We start from the raw sequence: 14,856 nt of genomic DNA on the forward strand, positions 1-14,856 counted from the left end.
AAGTGCTGTTTGATACAAAGGCTGTTAGTTTTTGCATGTGGAATTTGTAGTGTTATAGGGGTCACTGTACTGAATTCTATTGGTTTTAATAACTCTTTAGGTGGTTCTCTTAGAGTTTGTAGATCAGTAATATCTTGCAAATAATGACCATTTTATTTCATTTCCAAAAGCTATGTTTTATTTGCTTTTCTTATTACATTACATTGGCTAGAGTTCTCAGAACAACATTACGTTATAGTGGTGACAGCTGACATCCTTGTCTTGTTTCCTCACATTAATGAAAGTTCTTTTAGTTTTACCATTGAGTATAAAATTGGCAGTTGATTTGAAGAGAGGTGTGTGTGCCAACACTTTGGGAAGCAGAGGCAGGTGGATCATGAGGTCAGGAGTTGAAGACCAGCCTGGCCAAGATGGTGAAACCCCATCTCTAGTAAAAATACAAAAATTAGCTGGGTGTGGTGGCAGGCGCCTGTAATCCTAGCTACTCGGGAGGCTGAGGCAGAGAATTGCTTGAACCCAGGAGGTGGAGTTTGCAGTGTGCTGAGATTGTGCCATTGCACCCTACCCTGGGCAACAGAGTGAGATTCCATCTCAAAAAAAAAAAAAAAAAGAAAAGAAAAGAAAAAAGAAACTATTCTTTTAACCCTAGACGCTAGGGATTAAAAAAAAAATCATCAGGAAAGCATGTTGAATTTATCGACATTTCAAATTTTCAAATTTATCAATTATATGTATTTTTTATCCTTTAACTTGTTAGTGAATCACATGAATAGGTTTCCTAGTATCAAACCATGGTTCATTCCTTGAATTCAGATAATCCAATATGCAATTCAGCCTCAAATTCATTTTTATTTTATATCTGCAGTAGGCTTTTCTTCCTAATTATAACTCCTATAGGTAAATCATTGTTTGCCTTTTGAAGACATCCTAACTGAGACTGGACGGGGTAGCCAGATGCATTTTGGTAGAGAGGGGAATTGCGGCTGGGATTTGAAATCTGCTATGGTTAATTCCACAGAAAATGAAACTGAGAACTGGCTGTAAGGAATTTCAGTTTCCAGATTACTTACCCATTTGGGTTTCTTTCCAGCTCGTTTAAAAGTGTATGATCACAGTATTCAAAAACTAAATGCATTTTCCTTTTTCTCCTGAACACCTCAATGAGGTTCACAAGATTTGGATGTTTTAATTGCTGTGAAAGAATTGAAATGCAAAGTTAAGTGATCTGTTACTAGTAAAAGCGTCTCCCCAGACCCCTTAAAGAAACTTAACGTTGGAAGAGATTTAAGATTCATCCAATGTACCTATAATAAGTGGTAACAAAACTGCTTGAATCTCTCTGGTGATAGCAAGTAAAGTATGTAACTTAAAACACTGCACTAAAACAAAGACCACTTTATGTATTTTATGGAAATTCTATATATTCAAGTCATAAAATAACCTGAGTAGAAAATTGAGGAAATGAAATTATTGAGTAAGGACTATAAAAATCATCAATACCCACTCAGCTTACATATTGCCATGGATTTTATGGATTTAAATCCAGTCTGGATTCTAGTGTTGGCTCCCAGTAATACTAGTTCTTAACCACCAAATTGGAAAAAACTGTCTCTTCTAGAAGTCCCCACAATTAGTCCGTGTTTTAAATTTACTTACTATATTTTCAGCATTGTTCTTTGATTCTGTTGTTCTCTCTTATGCATAGATATTTTGTGTGTTAAATTCTATTCCCAAACAGAAGCATTTTACAACACAGCCTCTGCTTAATATTGTAAACCTAAGGGAAAATGCTGATTAGGTAGGATAGACTATCACTACAGCGATTATAGAATTTTATCCTCCAAACTAGGGTAATGGGTAGAAGCCAGGACTATCCTAGTCAAACCAGCACATATGGTCACTCTGCCTGTAACTAGGGTGACCACATAATTTAGCATACACACCAGGACACTTTTTTTTTTCTTTGCTCTATCGCCCAGGCTGAAGTGCAGTGGTGTCATCTCAGCTCACTGCAACCTCTGCCTCCTGGGTTCAAGTGATGCTCATGCCTCAGCCTTCGCAGTAGCTGGGACTACAGGTGCGTGCTACCATGCCTGGCTAATTTTCGTATTTTTAGTAGAGACGGGGTTTCACCGTGTTGGACAGGCTGGTCTCAAACTCCTGACCTCAAGTGATCCATCTGCCTCGGCTTTCCAAAGTGCTGGGATTACAGGTGTGAGTCACTGGGCCTGGCCACACCAGGACACTTTGGAAAGGAGATGTGAACCAGGCAGGACACTGGGACAAAAACTATAAAGCAGAACTGTCTTGGGCAAATTAGGATACGTGATCACTCTTATTCCTAACCCATCTTCCCTGTTGTTTTCCCAGTGTAGTAGACAAATCAACTTTCCACACTCTCTACCATTTACCCAGAAAGATATATAGAGAGAACACAGCATTTTGCATATAGTAGAAGCTCAACAAATAGCAGGCCCAGTAGAAAGTTTTAGGTACAGAGACTTACGATGCATGCCTCTACCTCAGTATCTATTAACATAAGCATGGCTTGACCAAAACAAATGTCACCCTAAAACTGTGTGCCTGCTGCTCAACAGCATGGGAAAAGAGAATCCACTATACATTAAAAATATGCCCAGGCTGAGCAAGGCAGGACGATTGCATGAGCCTAGGAGTTCGAGATCAGCCTAAGCAACATACTGAGACCCCATCTCTCTAAGGGGAAAAAAAAAAGAAAAGCTCAAAGCACCAAACCAATTTGTTTTCTATATGCTCCACTGCCTAAAACAGCAGAAAGGCAAAGAGTGGAGGAGACTAGGTCATCTAAAAAGCCAGTGGCTTTGTGCTGCTGCAAAGCCACAGCATGGAAGCAAAGCAGGGTCTCTACTAGGGGAGTAAAAGATTTACAGATGCTACAGCTTGATGCAATGTCCAGGTTAAATCTGGTCCAATCTCCTGTCTTTGGGTAGGTCAGCAATTTGTATCTCCTTTGCAAATGAAGTTAACCTAGCCCAGGAAAACAGTAACTTGCCTAAAGAAAAACAGGTAGTAAGGAGAGAGAGGCAAACACAATTTAAATAACAGGACTATGTGAGAAAAGTAAGGTCGATCGATCACAGAAGGACCTGTTCAGGGCATCCATGGAAACAACATACCAAAAGCAGAAAGATGGACATTCTGACATTCTGAGGGCCTTCATCAGAGACCAAGCTGAGTCGTAATCAGGCTACTTTTTACCTTACAGCCTCATTCTCAAGTTGGGGCACTTGTAATGCAGAAGGTACCACCTGAGCATTAACTTGATCTGAAGACTTGGGAGGGAGAGGCTGGCAGGTAAAAGCATTATTTTTATTAGAAAGCCACACTGCCTGGTTCAGACCCGCCCTGCAGCTTAGCTCAGTGAGGGTGCCAGAGCTGGCGAGCTGACCAGCGCGCCCTCTGCTGGCTGACAGGTAATAGTGAACTTTTTTAAAAAAAACATGATGGATATGTTCCTAAAGACTCTATGTATCAAGTTGTATTTCAAACAAAACCCTAGTATGTATTAGTTGAGGAAACCTGTGGGAAATAATATTTGAAAATGAGAGATAATATGATAATTATTAGTGATAATTATTATGCCCCCCTTACAAACTGAATTTCTCGGGATTTTCTAAAAACAGACGACATGTCAAAAATGAAGGTTGCCTGTATGTCCTTGAAATCACAGGGTCTTGTTACATAATGTGTAGCCCACAAACCAGCAGCTTCCGCACCCAGAAATGCAGAATCTCGGGCCCACCCCAGACCTCCCAACTCAGAATCTGCATTTCAACAAGGTCTCCGGGGACTCCAACGCATACTAACATTTGAGAAGTGCTTCCCCAGACCTCCGTTTCCTCTGTGGAAAATTGGGTGTTGGATAAGAAGCATTTCTAAGGTCGCTTATAGTTCTAAAAGTGTAAGATTTTTAGCGTAAGAAAAAATTTACATTGAGAACTTAGGAATCTTACATGTCAAATCTTATCAGAGTGAAAACAATTATAACAAAAACCTTGATGTAAAAATTGTATACGTCACTGGGGGTGATATTCAGTATGTCTAATAACCTGGGGTGCAGTGCAGGCAGGAACCAATGAATGTCAATGCCTACCAGGGCATTGGTGCGGTCCTGTGGGACTGACTCTCTGTGCCAGGAGGTGCTCTTTCGGTTGCTGGTTGGTAGGGGAAGTATTTGGAGGGACATCCAGAGGAGGGCCGAGGTTGGGGGCAAGTGTAAACACTGGGGTGAGTGGACTTAGGATATTTACTAACAAGAATAAAAGTTCTTTTCAATATAACAATCTGTAGCTGCATTCATACACATCAGACAAAATCAGAGTGGCCAAAGTCCAAAGTGATAACCAACTTATTACCCAAAGGTGCTGATACAAACGAATTTAAGTCCAATGGGGAAAAATAACTTTAAAATTCTTTGTAATTTTAGCATGCATATTTCACTCAATACCATGATATTTTACATATATATAAAGTTAACTTACCTTCAACATACGTATTTCTCTTAGTGCTATTTTCTTAACAACAGGATCATCTTCAGATTCCACAAATTTTTTAATAGCTACTACTTGTCCAGAGGTTTTGTTTCTGCATTTGAATACAACCCCATAAGACCCTTCTCCAATCTTAGCTAATTTTTCATACTTCTCCATTACAGCTGAAGTGACTTAAGTTAGTACTGTTAGCGATTGACTTGCAGTACAATGTTACACCTGGAAAATAAGGTAGACTTGCCTTAATCAAGCTATAAAAGACAATGTTCTCACAGTTTATATACAACCAATCTGCCCAGATGCCAAAGGTTTATTTTCATCAATTAATTGGAAATCCACTTAAAAATATTTGGATATTATTTTCTTAGTTTAGTCCTCTGCAGTTCTTCCACCTATCAAAAGATTTCATATACTATTTCTGACAATTGTTCTATGTTGACCTCAGTTGAATTAAAAGAATTTGTGGAAAAGAAACTTATCCCATCGATTGTTTTCATTATCCTCAAATAAATAATCGAAATATGATGCTGTAAAATCCAGCTGAAGGAACATTTCATACTCTGGAATATGCTGTTTATCTTTTCTCTTCCAACCCAAGTGCATACACAATGACTAGGAGAAGTTGTGTAAGAAGATATGGTACAAAAAGTGCTATACTTCCACCTGGTGGAGAGAAGAAAGAGCATGGACCATTGAACAAAGCAGCCTTTAAAACAAAAACAGGCCAGGTGCAGTGACTCACACCTGTAATCCTAAAACTTTGGGAGGCTGAGGTGGGCGGATCACCTGAGGTCGGGAGTTTGAGACCAGCCTGACCAACATGGAGAAATCCCATCTCTACTAAAAATACAAAATTAGCCAGGTGTGGTGGCTCATGCCTGTAATCCCAGCTATTCAGGAGGCCCTTGAACCCAGCTGAGACTGTGTAGATTCAGTAATTGCACTCCAGCCTGGGCAACAACTGTCTCAAAAAGTCAAAACAATAACAAGATCCTTTCAGGGCATTTATTGCTCCTAGTTTTTATTTTCATGGAAGAACAGATTCTGAAGTTCTTAGCCCCGAAAGAAAATAATAAGCACGCAAAAAGCATTCATTCTTCATGAATTCTTTCACATCTATAGTGATTTCTATGGAAATACTGAGTTTTTCTGTTTTGTGTCATCCATTCCTGAATGAATGCTTTGGTGACCAAAGTAAATGTTAAATGGTGACTAAGGTCAACATATTTAAATAAATCAGTTTAAGAATTAAAAATAGAAAAATTCTAATTAGTCTCAAAACCCCACCCCACTTTATCCAGTAGAATCTTGTTAATATAACCTAATAGCAATTACAATAATAATGGCACTTAACATTGTTCTGTGCAAATTACATAGAATCTGCACAAATATTCTATGAAGTAGGTGTTATTTTTATCCAATTACGCAGATGAGAAAAGACACAGTGAAGGTAATACAGAATTAGAACCCAGGCAGTGAGATCTCAAAGAACACAATTTTAATCACTGCATTACACAGCCTCTCAGTTAAGTGCAAAAGGATGCATAATTCAGCCAGGCGTGGTGCTTCATGCTTGTAATCCCAGCACTTTGGAAGGCCGAGGCAGGTGGATCACCTGAGGTCAGGAGTTCGAGACCAGCCAAGCCAACATGGTGAAACCCTGTCTCTACTAAAAATACCAAAAAATTACCCGGGTGTGGTGGCACTGGCCTCCAATCCCAGCTACTTGGGAGGCTGAGGCAGGAGAATCACTTGAACCCGGGAGGTGGAGGTTGCAGTGAGCTGAGATCGCACCACTGCACTCCAGCCTGTGTGACAGAGCAAGACTTCGTCTCAAAAACAAAAACAAAAACAAACAAACAAAAATAATGTATAATTCGAAGAACCACTTTATCCAGGTCTTGGTATTAACAAAATGTCAAGTGAAAGAGTTGACTACTTGTCAATTTCTCTTGTTTCAAATGAGTACACATTTTCTAAAACTTCTCTAATAATATTGTCTTTTCCATCTGCAGATTATCTCAATGGTGAAAGAAATCATCTACTTCCACTTGCCACCATAAAAATATACAATGGAGAAAAATGTTTACCTGGATAAAATGACTACTGATATACTATTTTTTGCAGTGCTGCTTTTTTTTGGGAGGGGGGATGAATTTGGTTTTCTCTGTTATTAAAGAAAGAAAATTCAAGCACACACTCAAGTAACACATGGAAAATCCATCACAGATTATGTTCTGAAAACCCTATTAGTTATACTGTATTTTTACCTAGGTATTATTATTTTAAAGATAGTTAGATGTGAGCATGCATACATTTGCATAGTAATAGATGGCTGGAAAGAGAGTAGGAGAAACTGGGAATTTGCTTTAGAAAGTTATTAGCATCTGGCTGGGAGCATTGGCTCATGCCTGTAATCCCAACACTTTTGGAAGCCGAGGCGGGAGGTCACCTGAGCCCAGGAGTTTGAGGTTACAGTGAGCTATGATTGTACCATTTTACTACTTCCTGGGTGACAGAGTGAGACCCTGTCTCTAAAATAAAATGCGATAAAGTTATTGGTATAAAACTTTATAGATTTGTTAATTTAACCTACTTGATAAGTACTACAGTTATTGGGGGAAACTATAAATATGACAAAAAGCTTAATAATGAAGTTTTAATTTATGCATTATTTTCTTATTTCTCCCTAGGTAGTTAATTTGATCTATTGATTTATGTTTTTACTTTTTTCTCAACAGATTCAGTAACGACTATTCCTCAGACTAATATTTAGATCTCGTAATTACATCAACCAAATTGCTAAATACGATAAAATAAAGCTCCAGAAAATAGTACCTCACCTAATAACCTCTCAATATTTCTGTTTTCAAAAGCCCTACTATATGTTCATGGAAAATGAGTCTGAGTATGCAAGCTGGAATTAGACCAATTCCTGTAAATTCCTTTCTGGAATTTACAGCTCTAATTCCAGTTTACCAGGATTATAACAGAGTTTCTGGAGGTAGTAATTTCTATTCTCTTATTTGAGATCCAGACCAACTATCCAACTGCTTGATGAACACCTCTACATGAATGGACAGAATCATCTAAAAATTGGAACATTCTAAACCAAAGGCCCTCTCTTCTTTCTTATCCTCTGTCCATACCCAATGTTCACAAACGTGCTCCACATTATGCCTAAATGGCTTGTCAAGGTACACATGGTGGGGGGCTTTGAGGTAGCCAAGGACAGTGACTGCTGCCTAAACCTAATCTCTTCATATATCTTCCACAAAGCAATACAAATCAAACAGGACAAATAAAACCACATAAATCCAATGCCTTCAATATAACAAAGAAGACAGAGGACTCTACAAACTTAGGCAGAAAAGCAAAGCCTAGCCGAGCGCGGTGGCTCACGACTGTAATCCCAGCACTTTGGGAGGCTGAGGCAGGCGGATCACGAGGTGAGGGAATCAAGACCATCCTGGCTAACATGATGAAACTCCATCTCTACTAAAATTACAAAAAATTAGCCAGGCATGGTGGCATGTGCCTGTAGTCCCAGCTACTCCGAAGGCTGAGACAAGAGAATTGCTTGAACCCAGGAGGTGGAGGTTGCAGTGAGCTGAGATCGTGCCACTGCACTCCAGCCTGAGTGACAGAGCGAGACTCCATCTCAAAAAAAAGAAAAGAAAAGCCCCTAAATTCTGGAGGGGTTATCGCGTGAGCTCCCACTATAAACCTTGGCAGAAGGCAAAGATATGAGACGGATGAGATCTAAAAAGCTGTAAGAAAGAAGAGTAAAAGAAGGGCCTGAGAAAGACTAAGAAAGACTAAGAAAGATCACCTCCTTCCCAAAGAGAAAACACATCACAAGTGTAAAAATACCCCAAGAGTGTCCTGGTAGATCAGAGCACTCACTACAAGGAAGGGGTGTAAAAGGACATGGGTATCAAGGTGGCACTAGTCAGTGTGGCACCATTTTGGGGGAATAAAAGGACAAGAGGGAAGGGAAAGACACCTGTTGGAGACTGGACAGTGAAGGGAAAAAGAAGCAAGAGGGATAAATTTGGCATCTTGCAAGACAAAAGAGAATTCTGAATTGAAGGACATGCGAATCCTCCCATCACCACTAAGATGGGGAAAAAGTGTCATCAGTGAAAGAAACTGCACTTTACTATGGTGACAGAAAAGACTCTCTTGGCCTAGGATGATAGTCAGTTACTAACAGCCAAAACTTGCCCGAGAAATGAAACAGGGGAAAGCCATCCCTGTACAAGCTATTATTGGAAGAAAAAAGAAATGAGAACCCAAAATTTTCAGTTAATGAAAATCATTTATAAAAAAACACACACAAAATCTAACCATGAAGCAAAAGAAAACCAACACAAACACTCTAAACTGATTTAAATATCCTCTCACTATTTGGAGATATGAAAAAGCCACTCTGAAGCAGAAATTCAAATAGTAAAATCACAAGTGGACGAAAATTATTTAAGAATATATATATTTTATTTTTACTTTTTTCCTTTTTTTTTTTTTGAGACAGAGTCTCGCTCTGTTGCCCAGGCTGGAGTGCAATGGTGCAATCACTGCAACCTCCACCTCCTGGGTTCAAGTGATTCTCCTGCCTCTGCCTCCTGAGTAGCTGGGACTACAGGCATGTGCCACCACTCCCGGCTAATTTTTGTATTTTTTAGTAGAGGCAGGGTTTCACCATGCTAGCCAGGATGGTCTCGTGACCTGACCTTGTGATCTGCCTGCCTTGGCCTCCCAAAGTGCTGGGACTACGGGTGTGAGCCACTGCGCCCGGCCTATGTTTTTACTTTTTTCTTTTGGCTACTGATGTGTAGATTTGGATAAAAAGACATAAAAAGATAGTTGATTGAACTCAGAAAAGAATCATCAGAAAAAGACAAAATCATCTCAGAAATGACTAAATTATGAGATGCTGATAGGAGAATAGATTCAAGTGAAAATTTGATTGGGGCATTAAAGAAAGGCAGAACAGTAATTATGAGAATTAAAAGGAAGAAAGAAAGGTAAAAGTTTAGATAGAAAGTTGAAATGGAGACAGGAAAAGCAGTCCCAACATATGTATAACTGGAGTCCCTGAAGAAGACATAACAATGAAACAGAATCAATAGTTGAAATAATAATCCAAGAAAATTTTCTGGAAATAAAATAAAATCTAATTATATATATTGAAAAGGCCCACTAGGTAGTTGGGAAAACTGACCCAGAACAACTAACTCCAAGACATATTTGAATAAAACAATTAAATATAAAGAAAATACTTTCCGAGCCTCCAGACAAAAAGATTAAATAAATGTAAGAGAATTAGAGTGACATCAGACTTATCAAGAGCAATGCACACTACAAGGTAACAGTGTAGCAGCATCTTAAAGAAACTCAAGGGAAAATGAAAACCAAGGATTTTATATTTAGTCAAGCTGTGTCCTTCAAGTGTAAAGCTATACATAAACATTTAAAAAAGTTTTTATCGTTTTTTTTTTTTTGAGACAGGGTCTTGCTCTGTTGCCCAGTCTAAAGTGCAGTGGTGCAATCATGACTCACTGGAGCCTTGACTTCCCAAGCTCAAGCAATCCTCTTACCTTAGCCTCCCAAGTAGCTGGGACCACACCTGGCTAATTTTATTTATTTTTGTAAAGATGGGGTCTTGGTTTGCTGCCCAGGCTAGTCTCAAACTCCTGGGCTAAATCGATCTTCCCATCTTAGCCTCCCAAAATGTTGGGATTATAGGCATGAGCCTCCACACCCAGTGGATATTTTAAAACATGCAAGAACTGAAGGAATACTGTACCCATAGTCCTCTTGAATGTATTGGTGAAAGACCTTCATCCAACCAAGAGTTGACTGGAAAAATTTCAGTAAAAGGATGTATGGTGAGCATTTAATATATTTAAAGACCAAAGTAAAGGTAGAAACAAGAGTGGAAGAATAAGAAATAAATATTATAAATTCTGACAAAGTAGAAAGTAATGCAACTAAATTATGTTAAAAGAATGAAGAGGGAAAGAAAGATGAACAAGCTTATTGATAATCAAATAGGCAATAGGTGGGAGTAAAAAATGCCATTAATCTACTTAGGAGGCTGAGGCCTGAGGATTGATTGAGCTCAGGAGTTCAAGACCAGACTGGGCAACACAGTGAGACCCTGTCTCCACGAAAAGATTTTAAAAACTATCTGGGTGTGGTGGTATATGCCAGTAGTCCTAGCTACTCAGAAAGCTGAGGCAGAAGGATGGTTTGAGCCTGGGAGTTCAAGGTTATAGTACAGTAGAGCTATGATCATGCCATTGCACTCCAGCTTGTAGACAGAGTGAGACCTTGTATCGAAACAACAACCACAACAACAACCGCAACAACAAACACACCAGAATTGCTATAATATTACCCAGAATGTTAAGTTTTCAACAAAAAAAATTAGGAGATAAAACTGGATTTTAGGAGGAAGTAGGAAAGAAGAAGAAAGAAAAAAAATTAGGAGACATGCTAAGAAAAAGGAAAGTGTGACTGATACTCAGAAAAAATAAAGTCAATAAAAATGGATTCTGAGCAGACTCAGACGTTGGATTTAACTGACAAAGGCTTCAAAGCAGCTGTTAAAAATAAGTTCAAATAAAGCAAATTATAATTTAAAGAATTAAAGAAAAATATGATGACAATGACTCAATGAAGAGGGAATTTCAATCTGAAAAATGAAAATAAAAAAGAACCAAATGGAAATTTTAGAGTAAAAAAATATAACAGAAATGAAAAATCCTGTAGATAGGACAAACAGCAGATCTGAGATGAGAGAAGAAAGAATCAGTAAAATAGACCAATAAAAAATAGTCAAAATGAAAGAAAGAAGAAAAACAAGATGAGCAGAGCCTCAGAGACCGATGGAGGCAAAATCAGTAGTATCAGTATACATGTAATGAGAATCCCAGAAAGAGAGGAGTAAGAGGAAATGGCAGAAATTCATATTTTATGAAACAATGGCCAAAACCTTCCAAATTTAATGGAAAACATTAATATACAGGTCTTAAAAGTTCAATGAATTCCAAATAGGATAAACACAAAGAAATCCATACCTTGATACATCATAGCCAAACTACTGAAAGCTAAAGACAACATCTTGAAAAGAGAGAACTATTCATATACAAGGGACAACAATATGCTTAATGGCTGACTCTTCATCAGAAAAACAATAGAAAACAATAAACAAGAACTGTTTCTTTGAAAAGATCAACAAAAGCGAAGCTCTAGCTAGAATAGGCAAGAAAAAAGAAAGAAAAGTTATCAAAATTAGGACCATACTACATAAATTTTAAAAATTAAAAGACAATATTCCAAATAAGTTTACATAACCAAATTAGTCAAGTTGGTTGGACAAGTGCCTGGAAAGATACAAAATGCCAAAATGACTCAAAAAGAAATAGAAATCTGATTACAACCATAACAAGTAAATAAATTCAACCAGCAATTAAAAATCTACCCACAAGGAAAAGCCCAGGATGAGACAGCAGCACCACAGGTAAATATTACCAAACATTACCAAAGAAAAATTAATATCAATCCTTCACAAACTATTTGAAAAAATAGAAGAGGAGGGAACATGTCTCAACTCATTCGATGTGGCCAATATCACCCTGACAGAAAGTCAGACAAAGAAATCACAAGAACACAGCTTATTCTCATGAATGTAGACACAAGAATCCTTAATAAAATAATTAGCTAACCAAATCCGGAAACATACAAAAGATTATATACCATGACTCTGTGGGACTTATCTCAGGAATGCAAAGTGGGTTTAATACTGAAAATCAATAATATAAAATACCATATTAATAGAATAAAAGAAAAACATCACATGATCACCTCAGTACACACAGAAAAGGAATTTGACAAAACCCAACACTTATTCATGACGAATACAAGGGAACTTCCTCAAGGGCATCTGTGAAAAATTTACAGTTGACATCACGCTTAATGATGAAAGATTGAATGTGTTACCCCTAAGACTGGAAAAAAGATGTTTGCTTTCACTATTTTTATTTATCATTGTATTGAAAGTTCTTGCCAGTGCAATATGGCAAGAAAAGGAAATTAAAGGCATATACATTGAAAATGTAAAGTAAGGCCAGGCACTGGCTCACACCTCTAACCCCAACAGTTTGGGAGGCCAAGGTGGGTGGATTGCTTGACGGCAAGATTTTGAGAGTAGCCTGAGTAACACAGCAAGAACCCTGTCTATATAAAATAAACGATTATTCAATGAAGTGCTAAATATATATGAACAATTTTTTAAAAAAGAAAATAAAAAGTAAAACTGTCATTATCCAGAAATGACATGATACTATCTACAGAAAATCCTAATGAATCTATAAAAAGTCTACTAGAAATAATGACCAAGTTTGCAATGCAGTAGGATACAAGATCAAGATGCAAATTAAATTTTTTTTTTATATAATGGCAACAAACAATTTGAAAATAAAGTTAAGAAAACAATTCCATCCACATTAATGTAAAAATGAATAAAATACTCAGGAATAAATTTAACAAGTGAAGTGTAAGACCCGCATACTGAAAATTACAAAACACCATTGAAAGAAATTAAAGATCTAAATAAAAGAAGAAAAATGCCATGTTCATGGATTTGAAAACTCAAAAGACATCAGTTTTTCATAAATTCATCTATAAACTAATTCCTGGCTGGGAGTGATGGCGCATGCCTGTAATCCCAGCTCTTTGGGAGACTGAGGTAGAAGGATTGCTTGAGCCCAAAAGTTTGAGATCAGCCCGGTCAACATAGTGAGACCCTATCTCTTAAAATAATAATAATAATTAGCCAGGGTGTAGTGGCCCTCGCCTGTGGTCTCAGCTGCTTGGGAGGTTGAGGTGGGAGGATCACCTGAGCCCAGGAGTTAGAGGCTACAGTGAGCTATGATTATGCCACTGCACTCTAGCCTAGCCAATGCAGCAAGACCCTGTGTCTAAAAAACCAAAATAAACAAAATTAAAAAAAAATTAATTCCTTATACAAATTCCAACAGGCTTTTTTTGGGAAGAAGTTGAACCTAAGATTTAAATGGAAATGCATAGGACCCAGAACAGCCAAATCAACTTAGAAAAAGAACACATTTGGAATAGTTAAATATTTATTTTAAATTTGACTTCAAATTTTACTATAAAGTTATGGTAAATCAAGACTGTGATACCGGCATAAAGACATTTATCAATGAAGCATAATAATGAGTCAAGAAATAAACCCTTTTATTTATGGTCAATTGACTTTTTAAATTTTATTTTATTTTTATTTTATTTTTTAAGACAGAGTCTCAGTCTGTCACCCAGGCTGGAGCGCAGTGGTGTGATCTTGGCTCACAGCAACCTCCGTCTCCTGGGTTCAAGCGATCCTCCTGCCTCAGCCTCCCGAGTAGCTGGGATCACAGGCGTGTGCCACTACATCCAGCTAACTTTTGTATTTTTAGTAAAGATGGGGTTTCACCATGTTGGCCAGGCTGATCTCCAACTCCTGACCTCAAGTGATCTGCCTGCCTTGGCCTCCAAAAGTGCTGGGATTACAGGCGTGAGCCACTGTGCCCGGCCCAGCTGACTTTTGACAAAGGTGCTGCAGCAATTTGATAAAGAAAGAATAGTCTTTTCAACAAATGATCCTAGGACCATTGGATATCCATATGCAAAACAAACAACAAACACACACAATACACAGACACCTCACACAGTATACCAAAATTAACTCAAAATGGATCACAGACCAAAATGTAAGAGTTAAAACTGTGTAACTTCTAGACAAAAAAAAAAAAAGAGGAGAGAAATCTTTGTGATTTTCAGTTAGGCAGATTTCTTAGATATGACACCATAAGCATGATTCATAAAAGAAAAAATGGATAAAATGGAATTCATCAAAATTAAAATCTTTTGCTCCTCAAAAAATTTCCCCATTAAGAAAATGAAAAGCTGAGCCACAGACTAAAGAAAAATATTAGCAAATCATATATCTAAAATATTTGTATCCAGAATACATAGAGCATGCTTACAACTCAATAGGAGGTTAAACAACCCAATTTAAAAATGGACAAAAGATGTGAACAGACATTTTACCAAAGATACACAAATGTCTACTAAGCACATGCAAGGATGCTGTTAGCCATTAGGGAAGTGTTAATTAAAACTGCAATAAGATAGCATTACATACACATTAGAATGGCTAAAATCCAAAGACTGACAATATCAAGTGTTGATAAGATGGAAACTGGAACTCAACACACATCACTGGTGAGGATGTAAAGCAGCGCAGCACCACTGGAAA

At 37.8% G+C, this 14,856-nt stretch overlaps 1 protein-coding gene across 1 annotated transcript in view; it reads right to left on the minus strand.

Moving 5' to 3' along the window:
- Positions 1-14,856, minus strand: part of CDKL4 (cyclin dependent kinase like 4) — a 78,482-nt gene that overhangs the window by 59,137 nt on the left and 4,489 nt on the right. The window contains exons 2-3 of the mRNA XM_007970870.3: positions 4,521-4,748; positions 1,071-1,192 (exon numbers count right to left, since the gene is read on the minus strand). Of these exons, the coding sequence (XP_007969061.3) occupies positions 1,071-1,192; positions 4,521-4,688 (290 nt within the window). The 5' untranslated portion in view covers positions 4,689-4,748. The remainder of the gene's footprint in view (positions 1-1,070; positions 1,193-4,520; positions 4,749-14,856) is intronic.

This window comes from Chlorocebus sabaeus, chromosome 14, assembly GCF_047675955.1.
Source record: "Chlorocebus sabaeus isolate Y175 chromosome 14, mChlSab1.0.hap1, whole genome shotgun sequence".
Taxonomy (NCBI): domain Eukaryota; kingdom Metazoa; phylum Chordata; class Mammalia; order Primates; family Cercopithecidae; genus Chlorocebus; species Chlorocebus sabaeus.